The following is a 25,068-nucleotide window of genomic DNA, read 5'->3' on the forward strand; positions in this document are numbered from 1 at the left end:
AGCAACCTGGATGATTAGGCCTGTTTAAATATAGACTGAAATCTGAGAGTGTGACCTGTTAGTTGGGACTCAGGAGCAAGCAGATCTCTGGAGCATTAATCTGTGCATTCCTTGGCTAATTCCCCCTGTTCATTTGGTTGATGAGTTTGGAAACGAAGTGCCAAGATACGAAGGTAGAATATGCATACTGACACATGTCATAGTAATTTGTACATTACATTTAATGTATTATGTTATATTTTGTGATATAGGTTTTTCACTGCGGTGCACTGTCTCCTGAGAGCTTGGTGTCATAATTCCCAGTCAGTGTGGATCGCCGGCGCTCATCTCAAGATATCTTCACTGCCATCACAACAGGGCGGGCACGTCCAACTACGTCGCCTGTTGTGATGGCAATGTGAGAATTTTGCAGCTCTGCAAGCCTTTCATACTGCGCGTGCGCAAGAACGGGCGGTGCAAGCTGGTCACACAGCTGCACTGTATCCCAGAAGATAATGCTTGTGGGCTTCACATGCCCACAAGCAATATGGGAATGGCCATGACAGCAAAAAATACGCCATTTCTTTATATAAAATCTTCAATCTAGTATATGTTATGATCCTGAATTAGGCATTAGACAAAAAAATTCAAAAATGTCGTAAGTCCGCTTTAAATCTGTGTCATCAGATTGCAATTATCTCTGGGACAGGAAGACGCAGGCAGGAGTAAAAACCTGAATAGGTGGCCGCTAGCATAAAAGTTTGTACATATATGTAATAATATAGGCCCCCCCCCCCGTAAGTTGTCAGGGGTTGCATTGGAGGCCCCCCCGTAAGTTGTCAGGGGTTGCATTGGAGGCCCCCCTGTAAGTTGTCAGGGGTTGCATTGGAGGCCCCCCCGTAAGTTGTCAGGGGTTGCATTGGAGGCCCCCCATAAGTTGTCAGGGGTTGCATTGGAGGCCCCCCCGTAAGTTGTCAGGGGTTGCATTGGAGGCCCCCCCGTAAGTTGTCAGGGGTTGCATTGGAGGCCCCCCCGTAAGTTGCCAAGGGCTGCATTGGAGGCCCCCCCCCGTAAGTTGCCAAGGGCTGCATTGGAGGCCCCCCCCCGTAAGTTGCCAAGGGCTGCATTGGAGGCCCCCCCCCCCGTAAGTTGCCAAGGGCTGCATTGGAGGCCCCCCCCCCCCTAAGTTGCCAAGGGCTGCATTGGAGCCCCCCCCCCCGTAAGTTGCCAAGGGCTGCATTGGAGGCCCCCCCCCGTAAGTTGCCAGGGAGGGGCTGCATTGGAGGCCCCCCCGTAAGTTGCCAGGGGCTGCATTGGAGGCCCCCATAAGTTGGCAAACCTTCCCCATTTGTCCAGCAATAAATAAATGACTGGAAAATATGCTTAGCTGATAGAGGCAGATAGTCTTAAATGTAAAGGTACTTTTGAACATAATCGTACACCGTTCATTGTTCTGCCACTGGCTAAAGCAGAGCATACATCAGTGAGTTGAATGAAAAAAAAAAAACACAGATCCCCCCCCCCCCCCCCCCATCCACACAAGCGATGGTGATGCCGGGATCTCCCCTGTTGAGCTGTTGGACAGGCAGTCCCCGAGTTATAAACTTCTGACTTACATAGGACTCATACTTACAAGTGGAGGGAGATAACAGGAATCTACCCCTAGGAAGGGAAATTCACTCCTGTAAGAGTTATTATGGGAAAAACTGAAGATTTGTCACCAATTCTTGTTTCCATGACAACCCCAAATTTTCAGTGTCCAACTGTCATTGGGACAGAAAGTGAGATAGTATCTTCTGAACAAGGGCACAGACAGCAAAACAAATGTTACAGGGGTGTTAACTCTTCCCTATGCTAGCCAAAAAACAAAACAAATGTTTACTTGGAGTTACTTAAAAAAAATGTATCTGTTCAAACTTGCATACGAATTCAACTAAAGAATAAATCTACAGACCCCATCTTGTTGGTAACCCAGGGACTGCCTGACAGCAGGGCTTCCCCCCCCCCCCCCCCCCATCAGAATACACTGATCAGCGCTGGAGCCAATAACTGCGCTAATCAAATGCTGGTATCTTATCGTACATCACGGGACACAGAGCCATAGTAGTTACTATGTGGGCTAAAGGCCACCTTCAAGTGATGGGCACTGGCACACCCTAAGACAGGAAGTCCACTCCCTATATAACCCCTCCCACTACTGGGATTACCTCTGTTTTTTCACCAGTGTCTAAGGTGTTTGTCAAGAGTAAAGATGTGCTGTGCTCCGCTGGAGCAATCCTTGCTGGGGCTCCTCCTCGCCATCCCTCCCTCCCTCACAAGCCAATCCCGGTGGATCAGAGGCCTGCGCTCGCACGGCAAAAACTTTTTTTTTTAAAAAAAGAAAGGAGGGGGCGTGATGCGACCGAGGGGGCGGGGCTTAGCGCGTCGTTGGCATCTTCCAACACCAGTGCTGGAGTGTATTGTAAAAACCCCATTTCTGTTGGCTGCAAATTGTTGGGGGGGGGGGGGATACAAGAGCTAAGAAGGGCATGAAAGAGGTTTGGTGACGCAGGCATTTCCTATTTGACACATTTACTATTTGCATCAGGCTGAGCATTAATAGCAGCAGCATTTTTCCTCAGCCGTGATAGGATTGAAAAAAAAAAAAAGATTAGCGGCTTAAGCCCCATACACACTATGGGTCCTTTCACACGGGGCGGATCAGTTCTGATCCGCCCCGTGGATGTCCGTTTGCTCAGCGGGGATCACTCCGCCGATCCCCGCTGAGCAGGGAGATGACAGGTCTGTCTCCGCACACTGTGCAGGGACGGACCTGTCACAGCGCCGCTCTCCCCTATGGGAGATCGGATGACGACGGACCGCAGTGCCCGTCGTCATCCGATCCGATCCGCAGACGGATGGAAAAATAGCTTTTTCCTCCGTCACACTTTTTCGGATCGGAGCGGGTCGGATGTCAGCGGACATGTCACCGCTGACATCCGACGCTCCATAGAGCTCTATGGAGCACCCGTTCAGGTCCGCCTGAAAAACTGACAGGCGGGCCTGAACGGGACGTTAGTGTGAAAGGGGCCTAAATCAGTTTTTCTGTTTTTGGTAAACCTGAAAGAAAAACTCAGCAGAAAAACTGATAGTGTGTATGGGGCTTAAATCACATCCCAGTGTGGGACAAAATGTGACAGGTTCTCTTCTATTACCCAGGACCCTCAAACTGAGGAACTAGAGGCAGGAGAAGATGAATTCCCCTGGGGGACCACGGTGAGGCTAATGACTCCTCTTCTGGGGTATCAAATGTGGGTGGATCAGCTTTCACAATCTGTAAGATTGATGGTGCAATTTCTTGCTGAATGGTCCGCTCCACATTTATGTACTTTTAACTGAGTGTTTGGGTTCCCTAAAGCCTCCTCAAGCTGTGCATACATGGAGGAGAACATTCACTAAAAGTGGGGTATACCAGCAATTGGCCAATACCCAGATGACGTCCCCTCGTGACAAAACACGTAGGGTATAGCCAGTGACGCTGACGTCATCACGCTGATAGGAGATGGACAGCAAAACAGCGGGAAGCCTGTGGAGATGCAGCAATCTCCGTTTATGATTTTATATGTGTAAATGTGATGTCCCTCTTGTAAGTGCATGTTTTTATTACTTAATAAACAAGTGCTTGAACGATTACACTATGTGGGCAATTTTTGTTTTCTGAGCAGCATGCCTGCCATATCAACCAAGTGAGCTGCCTGAGACGCCTTTTAGGTATTGGGGATACCTGATAATTGTCCCTATGCTTGGAGAGACCACTGCAGTGTGGTCATTTGGAGTCGGTAAGGGTTATCATTACTCATATCATTACACATCATAACCTGTCTTCACTCACCTGAGATTAGATTGAGTTTTTTGCACTTTTGTGTCTTTTTCCTTCTGTGCACTTTAACATCCCTCACAGAATTGGACTTTTCATCTATTAATTATTATATATTTATATATTATTAATTCTATACACATTATTTATTTGGGTTAGGTAGTGTTTTTGGCAATTAATGTTTCTTAACACTTACCAGGATGTTTATGAATTTTGTATGGTGTCTGCTTTAGTTTTACAAGTATGAGAATTTTTTCACCACTACTATATATTTGATTACATATATTTTTTAATTATCTAAATTTTTATATATTATTTAACATCACTGATTTATTTCACGACATTTGGTGAGATATCTGGTTTAGTTGTTTTTTTACTAAAACAATTATATTACATTTTTGGGTAATATTTATTAGCGCTGCACTTTTTTGCACTTTAGTGTTTTTGTATTAGGCTCCAGTGCTAGCTGCTTTTTACTTATATCATCTATAATTAATTAATATTATTTTGTCTTAGCGCAGCGTTAACCCTCTTTTGGGTTTCTTTACTAATTAATAGTACAGACAGTGTCCAAATCTCTGAACCGGCTGAGTATACCCTGCTTTAATCTATCCTGCCATATACAAGTGTGTGCGTGCGTGCGTGCGTGCGTAATAGGTTGCAGGTTTAAATGGAATTTGTCACCAACAAATTGATGTGCCTCGGAGCCTATGGTAGAATCTTCTAAAACTCACAGGCCACATACTTGAAGACGTTTTGACTTCTGTTACTGACTAGGTTCAGCTTTACTGTGCACGGCTTGCGTTGGAGACTCCTTAGGCAGGTATTTTCTTTTGTAATAGAGTGATATGTCACAAAGGGTTACTGGATTTTCTTGTTCACTTTTGGTAACTTCTAAGGAGATTGTTGGGGCATAAAAAGCTCACCTAATAGCCAGGTAGAAAGATGAGTCAATTACTTTACAGGTATTGGTGCAGTATCGTTATTTTTACACATTGAACAGTTATGTATAAAAAGCTTCATTTCCAACAGACCCATATTTTATGTAATGAGATATTTTATCTTCACCTGGAATATCTCCATGCTGCTCTTCTCAATAGAAATCCCACCTTGTGATGCCAACCATACAAATAGTTGCCAGGACAGAAAGAAGGAATCTTTTTTTGACCGTTTTTCTACAATTTACATAGTGCCTCTACCCAGCATCTGATTGGAAACCCCCTAATGATTGTATATTGAACATCTACAATTTACATTGACCCGTCATCTGAGCCCACACAGGGCCCAGTCTGAATGTCTAGTTTGATATTACGTTTAAAGCCAAGAGAACATCATTTTCGCTATATGGAAATCTTTATCATGGTTTTTAGTTTTGATACATTTTCACTTTTTATACTCGTATTGTTCTTTTGTTGCAGGCAGTCACTAAGGAGTGCGCTGTGTAGAAGCACAAACACATAGGTTAGTTGCAGAACTTTTTCCCATGTGTCAACCACTATCATGTGTTTTGTAGCATTTACTTTTTTCTTAGTTTTAAGGTTAGGAACTTTACCACCATCTGATCTCTTAATGAGCTGTTACACACTTGATTTAATACACCGTTCCCATACACATTTCTTAGTGTAGGTGTGATCTGTTAATGGTTTCCACTGCATTATGTCGCTTCTATCTAGTTCTCGAATATTTAAACCTGTGTGTGTGTGTGTGTGTGTGCGTGTGTGTAATATAATTTTTTTCTTTTTTTTACTGATTGTTGCGTTTGTGTGTTACTATTATAGCCACACTGTTTGCAGGCTTTCTTGAGTATTCTCTTTAGAAGAGGCCTCCTTCTGGCATGACAGCCATGCAGACCAATTTAATGCAGTGTGCGGCTTATGGTCTGAGCACTGACAGCCTGCCCTCAAACAGTTGCTCCATTGTCTCCAGTGTGAAAGCCCGAGGGCTTTCATACCGGAGCGGTGCGCTGGTAGGATGTCAGGAAAAGTCCTGTCAGCAGCTTCTTTGGAGCGGAGAAGGAATGGTGTGTTTTCCACTCCTCCACCACTGCTCCCCATTGAAATCAATGAGGCAACATGGCTATACCACCAGCAAAACGCTGCTATTGCGGTGGATTTAACCCTTTCTTGGTCGCTAGCAGGGGTTAAAAGCACCTGGCTAGCAGCTGAAATGTGCCGCAAATCTGATGGTAAAACGATGCTAAAAATAGCAGCATTTTACCCCCGACACTATGGGAGACTCGGTGTGAAAGGGCTCTTATGGCAGTGTTGCGTTACTTTTGAGGGGACAGCAAAATTGCACTTTTATACAAACTGTACACTCACTGTTTTACATTGTAGCAAAGTGTAATTTCTTCAGTGGTGTCACATATAAAAAGATATATAATAAAACATTTGCAAAAACTTTTGTGAGATACTGTAGGTGAGAATGAGCCTTGTCATTTTTGTCCTTGCTCTGATTGGGTGGGAGCTAGAGGTATTGCGCCATATATTTTCAGCAAAGAAAGCCAACCAAAATCAAAGGGTACAAATGACTAGAAAATGACTATTTATATATTACAAGCAAATTGCGCCAGCAAGTTACACAGCGCTTTACATTACATTATAAACTCACATCAGTTCCTGCCCCCAAGGAGCTTACAATCCAAGGTCCCTACCCCACATAGAAGGGCCAATTTAGACAGAAGAATTGTAACTTACCAGCATGTATTTGGAGTGTGGGAGGAAGCCCATGCAAGCACAAGGAGGACATGGACACTCCATGCAGCTAGTAGCCTAACCAGGGCGCCGGTGCTGTATGGCCAAAATGCTAACCAGTCACTGTTTATATCTGTTACAATTTACATATTAGGATTAAAGAGCCTTTGAATTTACATGTATCATGAAAAAGTGTTTTTCATTACATTATTGTATAAATATGCTTCTAAACCTAAAAATGAACTGAAGCTGTCAAATTTTCGATATTTCTGCACTTTGCCTGAATGCTCTGTATGTTGCGGAGATCTTGAGGGAAAACAGCTGTTTTATTTTAGTTCATAATTTTTCTTCAGCTCTTCAGATTTTCTTTAGATTTTGCCCAACCCTTCAGACCACTTGGTATTTCTGTGATCTTACAGCAGATCTTCTGACTCAGAGTATCTGTGGTTTCTCAAATGATGCCAACGTTTTCCACTTGTGCCCTATAAGACCATTGTTACAAAAAGCAAGGAGTAGTGACGTGCTATACTACATCCCTATTTTATTGATGGTGGAAATTATATTGCACATGTACAAGAAGTATGTTCTCAGAGATGTGGCCTCATACTGTTCTGTGCCAAGAGAGTGTATATGTTTCTTGTGCATTAGAAACAAGGTGTAGTGCCATGTCACCACTCCTTGCCTATTGTTAGTCAACTTCGGTCAGCTGCACACAGACGTAATATATTACTGATTGTTATACTCGGAATCTTGTTAGCAGAAAGATCCAGGGTAAAATGTTCTGTAAACCTTGTGTAAATGCTGATAAAATGTGCATATGGTTGTACATGTGTAAAAATCTTGTTTTTTTTTTTTTTTTGACGAGCATGGCTCACACATATATCTTGTAAGTGTTTTAAATCTTGTGCAATAAATGATACTGTTTTAATACTACACTGAGAAAGGTGCCCCCCCCCCATTTCTTTTAGATGTTTTTTGCAGAGTTGCTGGACACACTCTGAGGATGGTTGCCTCTTGTTAAATCAACCCCTTACCATGGTTCAACTTTGTTTTTACCTAAAGACTGACTAATCAAATGTACGTTATTACAAACTAAGGGCATTGCCTCCTGGAGCACCAGATACCCAATTTACCCTCACTTCCGGTTTCCATCATGCACCGCTTTCTCTCTCACTCTCGTGAGCATTTGCCGGCAAGAGGGGGGGATGAGTCATAAGAGGTCCAATGAGACCTGCAGCGCTGGAAGTATGCCCTTGTATAAATCCAGGAAGTGAACAGGCAGCAGCTTCAGCTGCCCACAGTTAGAATGGCTGCAGCCAGACTTAGTGGAAGGAGATTTCTGCAGCATATTTGGCAAGTACAGAATCACAGTATATATAAAATAATATGCAAAGTGGTTGGAGGGAAGCTTCAGAATGGCAAAGATGTTTTTATTACAAATAATTTGAGCAGACTGCAGTTCCTCTTTAAAATGTACAGTCTGGAGGAAAGGAGGGATAAGGGAGATGTAATTGAAACCTTTAAATATATCAAGAGGGTGAATAAGGTTTAAGACGGCAGGATTTTCAATATGAAGCCAAGATAAAGAACACAGAGACGTGACTTCAAACTAACGGGAAAGTTCAAAACTAATCTTAGAAAGTATTCTTTTGCCAAAAGGTTAGTTGATGCTTAGAATAAACTTCCACCAGAGGTAGTGAGACAGTCAACAGTAAGTGGAATCTAACATGCTTGGGACAAACCTAGATCTGTACAAAAAAGTTAACAAACAAAAACATGTTTAAATTAAAGAAAAAAAAAAGTCAGACTTTACCTTTTTTCTGCCATCACTTTTCGCTTTCTCTTTACTTCCATGAATTATGTGGCACATATTCATTATGCCCCGTGGGTAGGCATTGTTGTGTTACACATTTCACAGAGTCTGCCTTCTGCATTACTGAGTCCTGAGAGGAGGAGTCTCAGGAGGCAGCGTCAGTACGTGAATCACAGCTTGCTGGCAACAAAGTACCATGGGACATGTAGTCCTTAGAATTTGAAAATAAACAGCAGAGAAGAAGCTTTAAAGCAGGGATCTTCAAACTACGGCCCTCCAGCTGTTGCAGAACTACAAGTCTCATGAGGCATTGTAAAACTCTGACATTCAGACATGACTAGGCATGATGGTAATTTTAGTTCCTGAACAACTGGCGGGCTGTAGTTTGAGGACGCCTGCTTTAAAGAGGAAGTAAACCCTGATGGGTTTACTTCTTCTTTGTTTCCCTGCAAAGGTAAAGCATAATGTGTCACCTGACACAGGAGCCAGCGATGTCACCGCTGTCCCCTCTTCCACAGAGCGTCCATCTTCTTCTTTCCTGGTATCGTGGCTCCGGCGCTGTGATTGACCAGAGCCGCGATTACATCAATCTTGCGCATGTGCACGAGAGCTGCCACTAACGGCATACTCAGTGCACCTGTGCGCCGCAGACAGCAGTGCCTGTTTTTTTTTTACCAAATATCTCCTAAACCGTGTAGGTTTAGGAGATATTTCTTGGACCTACAGGTAAGCCTTAACCACTACAATACAGGGCACTTTCGCCCCCTTCCTTCCCAGCCCAATTTTCAGCTTTCATCGCTCTAGTGCTTTCAGTGACAATTACGCGGTCATGCTACACTGTACCCAAATGAAATTGTTATCATTTTGTTCGCACAAATAGAGCTTTATTTTGGTGGTATTTATTCACGACTCCGTTTTTTATTTTTTGCGATATAAGCGCAAAAAAGCGGAAATTTGGAAAAAAAACAATATTTTCTTTTTTCTATTTTAAAAGAAATCCAATAAAATCAAATTTTGTCATAAATTTAAGCCAAAATGTATTCCGCTACATGTTTTTGGTAAAAAAAATTCCGTTAAGTGTATAATAATTGGTTTGTGTGATCACGGACATATGTACGCAAATGATCATGTACATATGTGTGCAGGTGATCACGTACATATGTGTGCACATAATCATTGGGACAAGTGATTTTAGTGGGACATATGTGGGGGACATGTTTTTATTATTAGGGTTTTTATTTTTTGGGGACATGTATGTTTTGGGGACATGTGTGTTATGGGGACATATGTGGGGACTGTGTTTACACTGTGTGGTGTGTTGTGTGTTTACACTAGACTGAAGATCAGTGAGTAAAAAGCTGTAAAAAACAGCTCATACTCACTGATCATCAGCCGGCTGCAGCAATCTGCTCTCCTCTCCTCAGCGATGACTTCTGTGTGAGGCGAGGAGGAGCCGATTGCCTAGCAACCGGTTGTTTGTTTACATCACATGACGGCCGTGATTGGACACGGCCGTCATGTGATCAGGAGGGCCAATCACAGAGCCCTCCTGCCGATCTGAGATGCGCCGTGTCCCGGTGACACGGGCGCATCGAGATCGCGCCGCTGCGCGGGCACGCGCGCGATCCCGCTCCTCCTGATGGACGTTCCTGAACGTCCTATCAGGAGTAGACGGCTCCCACCCGGCCGTATATGTGCATTGGCCGGGTGGGAAGTGGTTAATCTAGGCTTACCTGTAGGTCAAAGTGGTCTGTACGGGTTTACAACCACTTTAAAGCATGCAGGGAATCCAGGAAGTTGTGGAAAGATATATGGCCAGCAGAAAGGCAGCACTCACATAATGAAAAGGAGATTTTTCTTATATTGGATTGCCAAATGTAATTGTTTTTTGTATTGTTTAAATAATGCTGATGTTATTAAAGTGTATCCAAACCCCAAACCAGAAATGTAATATATTGCTGCTTGCTAGTCCTTGGTGTAGTGGCTGCATGATGTCGCTCCTTCACTGTATGTACTTCTTTTATACTCCAGTTATGACATGGCACTACTTGTAGATCAACACATCCCTTGTATATAAGGTCAAAATGTTTGTTTTGCTTGTCTTGCAAAACACTCTCCAACCAAGGTTTTACTGTATTACATTTTTGCTCTTGGGTTTGGTTATCCTTTTTAAATGGAAGTGTGTGGAAGCTTTGACAAAAGAACTCCATTAAACTGCAAGAAACTGTCATGTTGACATACTTGGTGAAAAGGATTTACTGTATTAGCTGAGATTCAGCAATATTTTCTAATGTGGAATGTTTGTTTTAAGATTTAGTTTGTAGTATTGTACATACAGTTACTATTGTAGTAACCAGGTGTATCTGACAGATTTTCATAGAAATGTCACTGTTTTTTAATAATTGCGAGTATAGCATCCTAACCAATGTTTGTCTAGGCAGTTATTACGCTCAAAATGTCCTCATGCAGTATTCTCGTGCGGGTCAGTTTATGTAAAGCTTTTTTGAATTGTTCATTGCTCTACCTTGCACACTTAAAGGGGTTGTAAACCCTCAAGGTTTTACACCGTAATGCATAAAAACCTGTAGTGCAGCAGCCCCCCAGAGACCCCCTTTTGCTTACCTGACCCAGATCTTTCCAGTGACAGGAATGCGCACACCAGCTCCAGCCCCTGTCTCGGGTCCTTATTGGATAGATTGATAGCAGCAGCCATTGGCTCCCAAGCAAATCCAATGACGCTGGGGTGGGGCCGAGTCCTGCTGTCTGTGTCAATGGACGCAGCAACAGGTCTCTGGAGCACGCCTGCACAAGTACCCCCATGGAAAGCGCTTCTCTGTGGGGGCAGTTGAGAAGAGGAGGAGCCAGAAGTGCCACAGAGGGGCACCAGAAGAGGAGGATCGGGCCGCTCTGTGCAAAACCCTTGCACAGAGGAGGTAAGTATGACCTGCATGTGTGTTTTTTTTTTTTTTTTTTTTTTAACGAACCTTTACAACCCCTTTTAAAGGTGTTAATTTATTAAAGCTAGAGAATGCAAAATCGGGCTCACTTCTACATATAAACCAATCCGCTTCAACCTCAGTGAACAAGCTGGGGTTAGAAGCTGATTGGTTTCTCTCCAAAAGTGAGACTGATTTTGCACTCTCCAGCTTTAGTAAATAAATAATTAGTGGCACTAAAGTCTGTTTAAAAAAAAAAATATAAAAAGCAATTCAAATATGTATACTTACCTCAGAAAAGTACAGTCTATTGCTGTCAGCCTTTTAAAAATCTCAAAATTCACTTTTTTTTCTGCTGTTATCTGACTTCCTGTTAGAAGGTGGCTGTGTTTTGTTCGCCATAGTCTCACTGTATGTAGGAGCATTGCAATCCTCTCTAAAGCCTCGTACACACGATCGGATGGTTGGCCAACAAAGCATCAGACTTTTGTCCGCAGGGCGTGTGCCAGGAACTTGACTTGCATACAAACGGTATACAATTGTTGGCCAACGAACACGAATGTAGCGACGCACTACATGGAATTTCAGCTCTTGAGTGCCACCCTTTGGACACCTTCTGCTAATGTCGTGTTTGGTGAGCATTGATTCTGAGCATGCGTGTTTGGACTTTTATGTGACGGACTTGTGTACACATGATAGGAAAATCTAACAACAGACTGCTGTCTGCAGAAAATGTACTAGCCTGCAATCCAACATTTGTTGGCGGAAATTTGGCCAGCAATTGTCTGATGGAGCGTACTTTTGCAAAGAATCTGGGAGGTGGCAACACTCATAAGTGTTAGCCAAATTAGCCCAGGAGGGCTTGATACACTGACCTAGCGCTGGACACTTCCAGTCCAGCTGGACCTACTGGTCTTGGATCCTGTTAGGTCCACAATGTTGAGCACCTGGGAGCCAGCTTCAGGGACTTACAGGGCTTGGAAATTTTTTGCCTGGGGTGAAGCCAGGAAGTAGCACCTGCAGATATGTGGGTGGGAGTTTTTTTTTTTTTTTTGTTTTGTTTTTTCCATTCGCCAATTGGGAAGGGAAGTGAGATTGGCCTTAAGTACCATTAAGGGTCAGATTTTTCCCTATCCATTTTGTTTTCTAGAAGCCATTGTATTTCACTCCTTGATTCATACTTCATACAGGGTGTAACACAGACAGTCCGGCCTGTCAGGCCACCCTTGTGTCCTTGGAACTTGAATTTGCTCTTGACTGTCCTTGCAGAGGCCACCTTTTGAACTAATTTGAGAAACTCTGTTAGTCTTTGGACTCGGAAAGTGGCTTCTTTGGTTGCTATCACTTCAGCAAGTGGAATGTCAGAGCTGTCGGCTTTCATGCAAGGAGCTGTTCTTGGTCTTGCATCATTATAAGGTGATGTTGCGTCCTCCGTCTTCATTGCCTAGAGTGGTTTCTAGTTTTCACTTGAATCAGGACAGTGTCTTGCCTTGTTTTTCTAATTTTCAGTTGGCAGGAGTAAGATCGCAGCATACTCTGGAGATAGTTTTGGCAGTCAGGATTTACTTGAATTGCTGGCACAGGTCAGGAATCCTGGTTTGTGCTGCCAACATAGCCCAGGAAGGGCAGGAGGCATCCAAATTAACTATTTATTTTTGGATCCTCTAGTTACCCCTTCTTGGTGAGAGTGCTCGCTACCAGATGTGTGGGGGGCATCTTTGGCAATTCCCCACCAGATGTCAGTGGCTTTGGTTTTTAAGGCCACTACATGGTTCGTACATTCCCAGGATTTTACCAGATGGGTATCAAAGCCACGGAGGATACTGCTTTGGCCACAGTATATTATGGGCAGCAGAATAAGTCCTCCTCAGGTGGCAGTGTCTGTGATTGTCTCCCCCTCCCTTTATTGCTTTATTGTGCTTTAGGACATCCCACATAGTAATTATTATCGCTGCTTTGTGTCTCGTGATGTATGATAAAGAAAAAATTTAGATTTTTTTTTTCCCCCTCCAGCTTCCCTGAAAAGTCCTTTTCTTGGAGTACATCATGAGATACAGGGGTCCCGCCCCTCTTCTTTGGAGGGGGGGGGGTTAATTTATTGCTTTACTATAATACTGAGGTACTTCTTGTGTAGGAAGGGTTTCATTGGGGAGGACTTCCTGTTTGATTGGTCTGCCTGTGTCCATTTATCTATAGGTGGTGCATAACCCACATAGTAATTATTATGCCTACCCTGTGACCGGTGATGTGCTCCAAGATATATATATATATATATATATATATATATATTTATGGATAAGACTATGTATGGGTGCTGGGGTGTCATGGCAGCATATATGGCTGCTGTTGTGGGAAGGAGAGAAAAGAACTGTATCCATCCGATAGGGATGTTGGGTGATAACTACCGTATTTATCAGCGTATAAAACACACTCCAAGTTTAGGAGGGAAGTTTAAGGAAAAAAAATGTAAATTTTAAATGCCGATCAAAGCAGCCTTGCATTGTAGCCTTGTCCGTGTCGTTGCAGGCTTCCTGTTTAAAAACGGCGCCGCCAAGATATAGAGCGGATGTCCTGTGTATCTCAGCGGTGATTGGTAGCTCTCGGCGGCTTTCAGCAGTTTTCGGCCGCTCTCTGTGGCTCTGGTCTTTACGAAAGCCGCTGAGAATGGCCGAAAGCCGCCAAGAAGCTCACAATCGGCGAGGGATCGGCGTATAAGACGCACCCACGATTTTCCCCTGATTTTAAGGGGGGAAAAGCGAGTGTTATACGCTGATAAATATGGTACATACATCAGGTCAAAGTCACAATGTTGTTTCCTAATGTTTTGAAGTTGGATACTAGATTTTGGGATAGTTTGCTTAGCCATGCCTTATATCCCTAACCAGCTAGAGGTTTTTCTTTTAGCAGATAAGGTGCTTCTGGAAATGCACATAATGTCCCTTTACCAGCTTTCTGTAGTGCATTAGACAGAGCTCCAGCATTCCTTCTTGTTTTGAAATGGTGTGTTTTAGTTCACAGACAACTTGGCAAAACTGTGATTATTAGTGGGGTTATTCTGGCAATTATACAGAGGATGTTTACCAAGTTTATAGCGATAATGGAAATCTAGAGAATGTACGCTAATTTAGGCTGTTAGAATAAGTGGCCTTTAGCAGCTTCTACTTGTAATGCCAAGTGTTGCTGGGAATATGAGATCTCATAAGAGAGCACACTGCCCACCTCGCTGTGCTCATACCACTCGAGTCACGGATGAACTGTCTGTTCTTTTGGCTCAGCTATAATTGTAATGCACAGGTGTTGGTGGACTTGGTTTCACATATTTTATTTTAGCTTAATGAAACCATGCTTGGGTTTTTTTTTTTTTTTGTTTTTTTTATTGAAGAAAGTCAAAATGAATCGTACAAATCTTTAAAGTGTACAAGAATACATTAACCAGTTTATAAAAAATGAAGTCCTCCATCAGTTTCAGTAATGAGAAAAACAAATACATATAAAAATGCGGAGACGTGTAATATATCAGCGGTATTTATGTAGCGTTTATGTAGATCCTTAAATAGCATTCAGCACATCCAGGTTTTAATGCGTAAGGTTATGGAAACCATGATTTTTTTTTTTTTTTTTTTTTTTTTTTTTTTTTTTTTTTTATCCTTTAGTTCAGGGGTATTGAATTAAAATTCAAGGAGGTTCAGTCAGTAAAATTTTCTATCAGCAGATGTCCAAATATCATGTTTTTGTCATGACTCAAGTCCTAGTATGTTTGTAGTTGTCATGTTATATCTATCAAAAAATAAAAAATAAGAAAGTAATGTACAATTTCCAATGCATTTCTGTAATATTAATTTCCATTGTCCTGACCTCCCTTATATCTGGTGTCCTCATCAAAGTTTTCCCTAGTACCATGTGTCCCTAACTGAATACCCCCTGCACCAGGTGCCTCTTGCACTAGGTGTTCATAACAGAGTGCCCCCTTGCATCAAATCCCCCCCTAGCTCCAGGTGTGCCCCCTTACATCAGGTGTCCCCCATCATAGTGCCCCCTTGCGTCAGGTGTCCCCCATCATAGTGCACCCTTGCGTCAGGTGTCCCCCATCATAGTGCCCCCTTGCGTCAGGTGTCCTCCATCATAGTGCCCCCTTGCGTCAGGTGTCCCCCATCATAGTGCCCCCTTGCGTCAGGTGTCCCCCATCATAGTGCCCCCTTGCGTCAGGTGTCCCCCATCATAGTGCCCCCTTGCGTCAGGTGTCCCCCATCATAGTGCCCCCTTGCGTCAGGTGTCCCCCATCATAGTGCCCCCTTGCGTCAGGTGTCCCCCATCATAGTGCCCCCTTGCGTCAGGTGTCCCCCATCATAGTGCCCCCTTGCGTCAGGTGCCCCCCATCATAGTGCCCCCTTGTGTCAGGTGCCCCCCATCATAGTGCCCCTTACTTTTCAGCCCCAGGAGAGCAGAGGGCAGGGATGAAGCAGGCTGCTGTGATGAAATAACATTTCCAGAAAGGGCAGATGTAAAAACAAATTTGGCATTTTGGCCACCAAGAGGTAGTTTCCTTATTGAGACAGCAGAGAGCAGTAAATCTGAGGTTTTACCCTTCAACACACACAATGAAGAAAAGTTTTGTGTAGAGCTGCACAATAAAGAGAATGTCCTGTCTACTTTATTTTGTTGTCAGTGTCCCTTTTTATAGATGTTTCCTCACTTCCCGTCTAATGAATTTGTTGTCAATGTGACACCAAGCCCAGATAGAAGTACAAACCTGACTGGTGTTCTAAGCCTCCTTCGCTCTAATCTAAACATCTAAATAAATAAATAAAATTGGGTTGGGCGCAAACACAGGTTTTTCGCAGGATTTACTATTGGCCTTGTGGGCAGCATGATCAGAGTAAAATATGCAGAGCAACTTCAGCACAAAGTTGGATTTTGAACCGTAACATTAGTTGTAGAATTCTTTTATTTTTAAATGTGTAAAGGTAGAGTAAAAGCAAACAAGTGAATAATTGGAACTACCATATAGACAAACCTTCAAGGGTTTGCATACTTGGATCATGGATTAAATATGTTTAAAGAGAACAACACTGTGTGGAAATGATCCTGAAAGTCGCACATCACTGCAAACCCTGTGTGAGAGTGTAACAGCCTCAGCCTGGGCTCCAACCTGGCCATGCCCCTATACGTTTTGCTCCACCCCCAGAGGCTTAGCTGCCCCATGACTAAGCTTTGGTGGGGGGGTGAAACACGTGGGGGGGGGGGGGGAGGCGCTTGACCTATTTGGAGCCCAGGCTGAGGCTGTTACACTCTCAAACACAAGGTTTGCAGTGATGTGCAGCTTACAGGATTTTTTTTCTTTCCCCCATAATGACATTGGGAGCTGGGATGAGCTCTTAGCCTTCACTCCCAGCAGTTTGTTGGAGGAGCACCTGTCAGAGCCTGCGCAGCACTCACAATACTGGTATTGATTGACAAAAGATATGTGGAAGCTATACATTCCTACATTCCTCCATTTGCTGATGAGGGAATTCTCTGCTATGAAAGCCTCTCAGCGATGCTGAACACACCATCGGGTCATCATGGCATAGTGTTGACACCTTTTTTATGAGCTGGGCAGGTTCAAAATATTGTTTACATTTTTGACCATATTATCTTTTTTCAGCATCTGATAGGATTGATCAATCTATAAAACTTTTTACAATGCCATATAAACGGTGTGGTTTTGGCTCTGCTCCAGCCTAAACTTTTTGTTGTTGTTTTTAATGGAGAGGAAAAGGGTCAGAAATGTTGTTATATATATATATATATATAATTGTTGTATATGTCGCCTTGGGAAAGATTCCCCTCATCTGCTTTCCTGGTGATACCTGTCAAAGGGACAGAAAGTGAAATCAAATCAAAATTGGAAACAGACAGCGATTAGGAACCAGACAGATGTTCTAATTCCTCTTTGGCTTATCCTGAAAAGTAAAAGTTTTGACTGGGGTGGGACGTTAAACCCATATGTGGTGGTAAGGGAATAGATTGCTTTGCCCAGCATGGCAAAGCACAGATGCACTCCAATTATTACTTTCAGAGGAGTGTCACAAAGTTCCAGTTGTTGTTCTCATGCCTAATATCCAAACGCCACCGCCGTTGAACAATACCAGGGATATGCAATTAGCGGACCTCCAGCTGTTGCAGAACTAAAAGTCCCATGAGGCATAGCAAGACTCTGACAGCCACAAGCATGACACACAGAGGCATGATGGGACTTGTAGTTTTGCAACAGCTGGAGGGCCGCTAATTGCAGATCTCTGCCATAGACTATATTTGTGCAGAATATGAAGGCTGAATCTTTAGAATTGTGTACATTTGTTTTGATGATCTGTCTTTTCCTTTTAGGAAACATATGAAATATCCGTTTAAACCTCTACAAGGCACTCCCTCACATCACACTAATGGAGTCTCAGAACACAACAAAGCTCATCTCCCGCAAGAGAAGAAAAGATGTTGCCGGATCCAATGGGACAACAGATGAAGAGTCTGTTCTTAGAAAAGTTCCTCGATTTATGACAGTTAGTAATTAGGTTTTGAAAACTACGTTTCGTAGCAAAATTAGATTCAATCCGTTTTTAACCACTTTTTGGCTTTCTGTATTCATTGTGTGTCATCAAAATCAAAACTCATGATCGCCGTGGCAGTCTGCCAAAGTGAAATGCCTGTATAGCAAATTAAACAGTTATTTATAGCAAATAAAATTTGATTAATTTGTGCTGCTAGCAAAATTAAATTCTGCCATATTTAGTCAATTGTTCTCTTACACAAAAAAACGCTTTATCATTGTATGTTTCTATAAAGCAAACACTTTGAAATTGCAAGTTATGAATAGTGCATTCATGCACACTTGCAAATCTGTGGATTGTATTTATAAATGTATTCATACAGATTTAGACAACTTTTACACAGGATTCGCATTTTTTTTGATTCTGCAAGAGACCAGGGTGAAAGTTGCAGTCCCCAGAGACCATAGGCTTTCCACACCAACATTGGGAACCCCTTTTTTTGATGGCATTTCATATAGTACAACTAAAGTAAATTTTGGATACAGTGGATACAGTGGAGATAGATTAGAACACTCGGGTTTTTACTGCTGTCTGTGCTCCCATTCGTGAGATTCCTCCTCTCTATTTGTCCTGTTTACCATTATCATTGAATGTGAAATTAAAAGAAAATCCCACATTTTAGGTTGTCCCCAGAAAAGTAATAGAAGAGAAATCTTCCAGTGAGGACACTAGTTCTAGTGACCTGGAGGTCCCCAAGGGCTTCCCTTAATTTGCAGGGATTTCCTTTCACTTCCTATTTTGGCTATGGGACATGGAAGCAAATATAAGCCTTACAGGGGTTAGAACTCTATCCACAATGAAAAAGAAAAGTTTTGCCTTTAGTTCTACTTTAAGGAGCAGAGCACTTTTCTGCACAAAATAGTGTGGACCCGAACAGTCCATCCCTGTCTCTTCTCTTACTAAATTCAGCTGTCAATTAAATGAGATACAAGTAGCTGAAAAAAAACAGCAGAAGGGGAGAAAGGGTTCAGTGTGGGTAGATATGCCTTATTCCACTTCTAATTCTGACAAAGAATGAAAATATTCCTCCAGAGCATTTCATGTAAGGGAACAAGTACAGTCCTATATTCAGACTGCCTTAACACATCATCACCTCCCAAAAACACTGATCAACACACAAAGGCAAAAGTCATTTAGATAGTTTGAACTATGGAGGTTACACAGATTTCTAACACTGTTTAGCAATTTCAGATGTTTTGCATTAAATTTTAGTTCTACAATAAAGCACTATCTGTCCTGAAATCGTGAATCAATCCACAAATACATTTGTTTAGAGTGCCGGATGGTAACAGTCACCAGATTAATCTTTGCAGTTTTCAGTCCCGCATTGATAAACATTACAGAATATGTCTGATCTGTTGCTTTGCATAACATACCGGTACATCTTTGGCCCTAAAAGTCTTTAACCACTTGCCTACTGGGCACTTAAACCGCCCCCCCCCCCCCTCACACTTTGAATGACAACTACTCAGTCATGTAATACTGTACCCAAATTAATTTTTTGTCCTTTTTTTCCATACAAATAGAGATTTATTTTGGGGGTATTTGATCACCTCTGGGGTTTTTTATTTTTTGCGCTATAAATGAAAAAAAGACAGAAAATGTAAAAAAAAACGCATTTTCTTAGTTTCTGTGATGACATTTTGTAAATTATAAATTTTTCTTCATAAATTTTGGCCACAATTTTATACTGCTACATATCTTTGGTAAAAATAATCCAAATTGGTGGATATTATTTGGTTTTTGTGAAAGTTAGAGAGTCTACAAGCTGTGGTACAAATCATAAACAATTGATCACACCTGATGTACTGGTGGCTTATCTCATTTCTTGCGACCCGAACAAGCCAGGTGTGAACCCTTAATAAACAGGCACTCAAAAGTTCCCAGGATCCAGCACTGTACCCACCTGGAAATGGTCCCCGGCGCCAACATCTTAACTCTGGACACCCAGCTGTGGCAGCTTGTGGCTCCAGAGCCGGTTGCCCACTGCACACACACACGTTGTGCTATGCATTGTGACTGGTCCTGAGGTCTTTTGGGACCTGTGACATGTCCCAGAAGACTGCAAGGAGGGAGGGAGGAAGGAGAACCTGCTCCTCCCACCACCAAAAAAAACTGTCAGATTTTATCACAGTTAAGGAAGTCATTTATTTTAGGTAGCTTTCATATTTTACATGCTTGCTGTAATGTTTCCTTGTAAACTATTATTGTATTGTCTGCCTACATTTCGATTCCATTGTTAAGCCTCAACTGCTGAGATTAAATCTTAGACACAGAAAAGTATGTTAACATACCCAAAAAAGAAACAGAGGGCACTGACTTCTTTATTAAAAATACAATCATACATACAGATAAGAGATGCCGAGCATGTAAGTGGTGTCACAGAGAATATGTAGTTTGCTATCTCCTAACTATTCTACTAAAGCTGCTCATAGATCATGGATCAAATCTCTGCTGGTTCGGAAGAGATCAGCTGAATTTGGTCTACCTATGGGACGGCTGGTTGTAATGAAGTTGAATATTTTTCATGTGATCACTGCTGGTAGCTATAGCCACTAACAGTGACCATTGTTTTCTGCTATCAGAGAAGGCTCCCTGCCAGCAGAACACAATAGCACTGTGGGAGGGATTCCACTATCACTAACTGTTGATGGAGAATTGAGGAATTTTCTTTCCTTGCACTCACAGTGGAAGGAAAGAAAATTGCATAATCTATGGGCTGCTTTAAGTGAGTCACTGCCTTAGAACAAACGGGTTGGATGAGAGTTCAAATTCCATTAGCTGCATACGTGTTCTCACTAGGTATATTCATATATAGTGACTCACTAGGTATATTCATATGAAATCTGCATTATGAATATTGTCCACTAGGTGGCAATGAATGGCCACTTTTTTTTTTTTTCTTAATCTCCCTCTAATCTCTGTGAGTCAGCTAATGCTATAGTATTAGTTGTCAGGAAAATTACTTCTGTAGGTAGGAGGAAGCTTTAAAAAAAAGTCCCAATTGAGACTAGTTAATTTTAAATAAAACCCTTTGTGGTGCTTCCTCTTTTCAAACCATGACTTGTACCGGTAACGAGAAAGCGAAAAGGTATAACGTGGATTAAAGCATTGTTTCTAGCAAGGGATAAAGGGAAGCTGATAGCCCAGTGATCGTATGGGGCTTTTAACAGGGAAATTATTAAATAATTTAAAAAAAAAAGTTGATTGACATAAACATAAGATTATTATGACCTCTAGTCTAAATACAGAAGTGCATTCAGCAAGTACATGAAATATCCTGTTGTTGGCACAGTCTTTCAGCAGTTAGGGGAGATGCAAACAGAAGGGCAGTACAGATAACCAGAGAAAGCAAGCACACAGCTTTTAGATCATCTTTCATCTTTAACTAAAAGGTAATAAATGGTAATATATTAACAAGGCTTTCTTTGAATGGGCAAGGGGGATCATGATGTTCATCTACAACTCCTCTCTCCTTGTCCATTCACAGAATTCGCTGTATTCTGTGAAAAGATTACAGGATGTTTTATGAATGGATGAGGTGGAGAATGAGCAACCCACTATCATCCCTTTATGAGAGCTAGAAGTGTCCATTTCAGCGCCAGACGTTCAGTACTTAGTCTATATGACGAATGAAACCATTTTAGTAAGGCAGCCGGATGCGCATACATGGGACACGCATGATTCAAAACACTGTATTTTTACATGGCAAATATCCCCAAAAAATTTTTTATTTCGGTTCTATATCCATCTAAGGTCGGCCATGCAAGAATCAAAATTCGGCTGGTTCAGCAGGGACTGGTCTTTTCTGTATGGACACCCTGGTTGCACACAAGTTGATGTATCGATTGACTTGTGTATTACTAGCCTGTCGGGGTTTTTCTTAAACGATTAGTGATGTCTGATATAACCATTAACATTAATCAATATTTAAAATAGAATATTTAAAGTGTAACTTGCGCTTGGGCTGCAACACTAAGGCCGGCCATAGACGGGGTGATTTTTTTTCTTCCTGCAACCACAGGTTGTAGGAAAGAAAATCGCCCAATTTTCCCATCGACCCAATCAGTGCTGATGGGGAAATCCCTCCCACAGAGCCATATGTTTTGTCCCGGCGACGAGAACACGGTGATTGTTGCCAACGGTTATAACAGCCATTGGCAATAATCACATGTAAAATCCAACAGGCTGGTTGAACCAAAGGTGATCAATCAACTTGGGTATATTCAGCCTGCTCATACATGGTTTGATTATCAACCAGTTCCTGCTGAACCACCAAAGATTTGAACCGTCTGGCTTGCTTAATCAATGTGTTCTGCTGGCAGGGAAGACTCCCCACTGGCAGAACACAATAGTACTGTTGGAGAGATTTTTGGGAATCAAGCAATTTTCTTTACTTCCACTGGTGGTGGAAAGGAAAGAAATTTTGCATAATCTATGGCTTTTTTAAAGCCTGGTACACACTACTAGATTATTTTTATTTATTTTTGTTCAACCAGTGGGTTGAATGTAAAAAAAAAAAATGACAGCTTCGGTCTGAGCTGCTGTACTAACTGTCTGATGTTAGTGTAGCGATCTCCCCTGCTTTTCTTTTGTGTTCTGATAGGAGGATTGGGAGCCACTCGGCTGCTGGTTTTCCAGCTTGCTCATACGATATAAGCTAGCCAAACGACTGGCTTCTGTCGGACTGGCTGCCATACACACGAGCTGAATGTCAGCCAGTTTTTATTGAACAGGCCGATGTCGTCCGACATTCAGCCCATGTGTATGGGGCTTAAGACTGTTCATGGGGTGAAAACTCTGCTACACAATTTTCACTGCTGAACAAATAAAACAGCGTTGTTGCCCTGTTAAAGAAAGTATATTAATAGGTTTGAGGGGTCCCATGTTTGTTTGTGGTACATATGTGTATTGGCCTTTTAAAGCCCCAAGCACACTATAAACACACATGAAACCACCTTTGTGCAGATTTGTAGCCTTTGGGAAAACAAATGTCTTTTTTTTTACATAAAACATATCCCCAAATCTTGTACAACTGCTTTTAAAATAGTCTCTTTAAAAGATTTTTTGAGGAACCCTGCCTGTTTCTGAAAATGCCTTATTCGGAAGAGGTCGGTAATTTAAAATTTTTCCTTTTTTATTCATTATTTATCACAGACAATTTGTGGGTCAGCGATACCCAGCCTTTAATGTCCTGCCAATTTTCTTTTGTTAGTCTTAGGAAGTAAAGCTTCTAAACATATGTTCAGTGTCTAAATGCGCCTAAGTGCTAGGCACGTTTAGTTCTTGAGCGTTTTTTCAGTTCAGTGGCCAGAATAAATGAATATTGGTGCAATCTCGATATTCTAATAAGAAAAGCAGCAGGGTCTGCATCCCTTTTATAAGTATTTAACCCTTGTGGGCAAGTCAAGCGCTTGACTTGCCCAAACAGCTTGGGCACGTTTTTGAAGCTGCTTTTCTCCTGCCAGGACAAAAGCGTTTTATAAAAGTTCCATTGTGCAGGAGGCCTTGGTATACATAGCATGCTCTTTTTTTGGAGGTTAGGTAACTGATATTCACATCATTATTTGTGGATCTCACTAATAGGCGGATTAAGTCTGCTTAGTCATGAAGAAAAAATAATAATAATTGTTTAACTAAATATTTTACCTTTTTGTATTTTATCATATGCTTTCCTGTGTTACACGGGATCAGTTCTTCTCCATAGAAACGTAAAGCCTTTTGTTAAAACCTCAGCATGTATTCTCAGTTTTAATAAATACAGTGGGTGTCTGCCAACACAGTAATGTTTGAATGTAAACAAATAATCCGCATTTCTATTTGTTTCTCTGCATGAGTTTACAATGGATTGTTCATGTTCCCACAACGAAGCAAATAGTCTACATTTTTGTGTCAAGAAATTTCCTTTACTCCTCTGAAGCAGCTACTATTTCAAAAATAATATTTACCATATAACCCCTTCTATCACAAAAATATTAGGCGTTTCATACTAGCACATTGTTCTATTGTCTTGCAGTGGTTTAAAAAAAACAAAGTGGTTTACTTCCGCTTTATCTTTTTGTTTTAAAAAAATATAGAAACTGAAAAAAAATATCATGTACACGGCATGTTTTAATTTAATGTTTTTAAAAATTACCCTGACTTTTCATTCTGCAGCCACAGTAATTTTCTGTATAATGCGGCAACCTGAAGATATTACAGAATGCCCCCAGAATTGCGGTTTCTGGCTCATATGACTAGCTCACTCGTTTTTATCAGAAGCTATAAATCAAATTTTAGGCACCCCTGCAATAGGAGTTTCAGATTTAATGAGACCCTCCACAAGGGTTAAATACTTATAAAGGGATGCAGACCCTGCAGCTTTTCTTATTAGAGCACCGAGAGTGCACCAGAATCAGTCTGCAAAGGACATGGTGCAACAAACATTTATTCCTTCAAAACAAAGGTTAGGAACCTGCGACTAAAGTTTTTAAAATCCCTGTAATGTACATTGATCACCCAGAGGGGGATTGTTTGTTTTTTTTCCTCGACAAAAGTTGAGTCTTTAACCCTGCTGATCCGTACTGTGTCCAATCAGTTTGTTAGCAGGTTACAGTCAATGATTATGTCTGTACACCTGCTGTTCTGCTGTGGCCAATCACACAACTCTGCACACAGACAGAAATCTGGCTGTTTCTTCTCCCTGAAATCAACTCTGAGTTCAGGGAGGAAAAGCAGCCAGATTTGTGAGTAAAAGTGGAACACCTTGTTAGGGCACACAGGGAACCCCTTGACGTTAACCACTTCCCAGCCAGTGTCATTAGTACAATGTACAGTATTATCACTGATCACTGTATTAATGTCACTAGCGACGTTCGTGTCAGGTAATTCTACTCCCAGCCAATGTCTGTTAGTGGCAGATTGTCTTCCACCCTATCACAGTTACACTATAAGTCAATGATCACCACCATTACTAGTATAGTGACTTAACGGATCAGTATCTTGATCACGATCAGAACTATACTAGTGTCCCAAATAGTATAGTATCCACAAGGACATGTAGTAGACTACATTTTGGCCTAAATGCATTTAGAAATTTGATTTTATTGTATATGCTTTAACATGGAATGTGTAAAATATCCTTTTTTATTTTTTTTGTAACTTTACGTTTATAGAATAAAAAAAAACAAATACCACCAAAAGAAAGCTCTAGTTGTGTGAAAAA

General features: G+C 41.8%; 1 protein-coding gene across 6 annotated transcripts in view; it reads left to right on the top strand.

Moving 5' to 3' along the window:
- The window catches only part of PCYT1A (phosphate cytidylyltransferase 1A, choline), a 56,497-nt gene that overhangs the window by 10,021 nt on the left and 21,408 nt on the right, over positions 1-25,068 (top strand). For 5 of the 6 annotated variants that reach the window (XM_077487586.1, XM_077487587.1, XM_077487590.1 and 2 more), the window contains exon 2: positions 17,644-17,816. In XM_077487586.1, coding sequence (XP_077343712.1) covers positions 17,700-17,816 — 117 coding nt within the window. In that variant the 5' untranslated portion in view covers positions 17,644-17,699. Of the gene's footprint in view, positions 1-153; positions 174-17,643; positions 17,817-25,068 lie in introns of those variants that run through there. The other variant, XM_077487591.1, reaches the window with a different exon arrangement.

This window comes from Lithobates pipiens, unplaced genomic scaffold, assembly GCF_037356315.1.
Source record: "Lithobates pipiens isolate NorthernLeopardFrog02 unplaced genomic scaffold, aLitPip1_a1.2 Scaffold_18, whole genome shotgun sequence".
Lineage (NCBI taxonomy): Eukaryota > Metazoa > Chordata > Amphibia > Anura > Ranidae > Lithobates > Lithobates pipiens.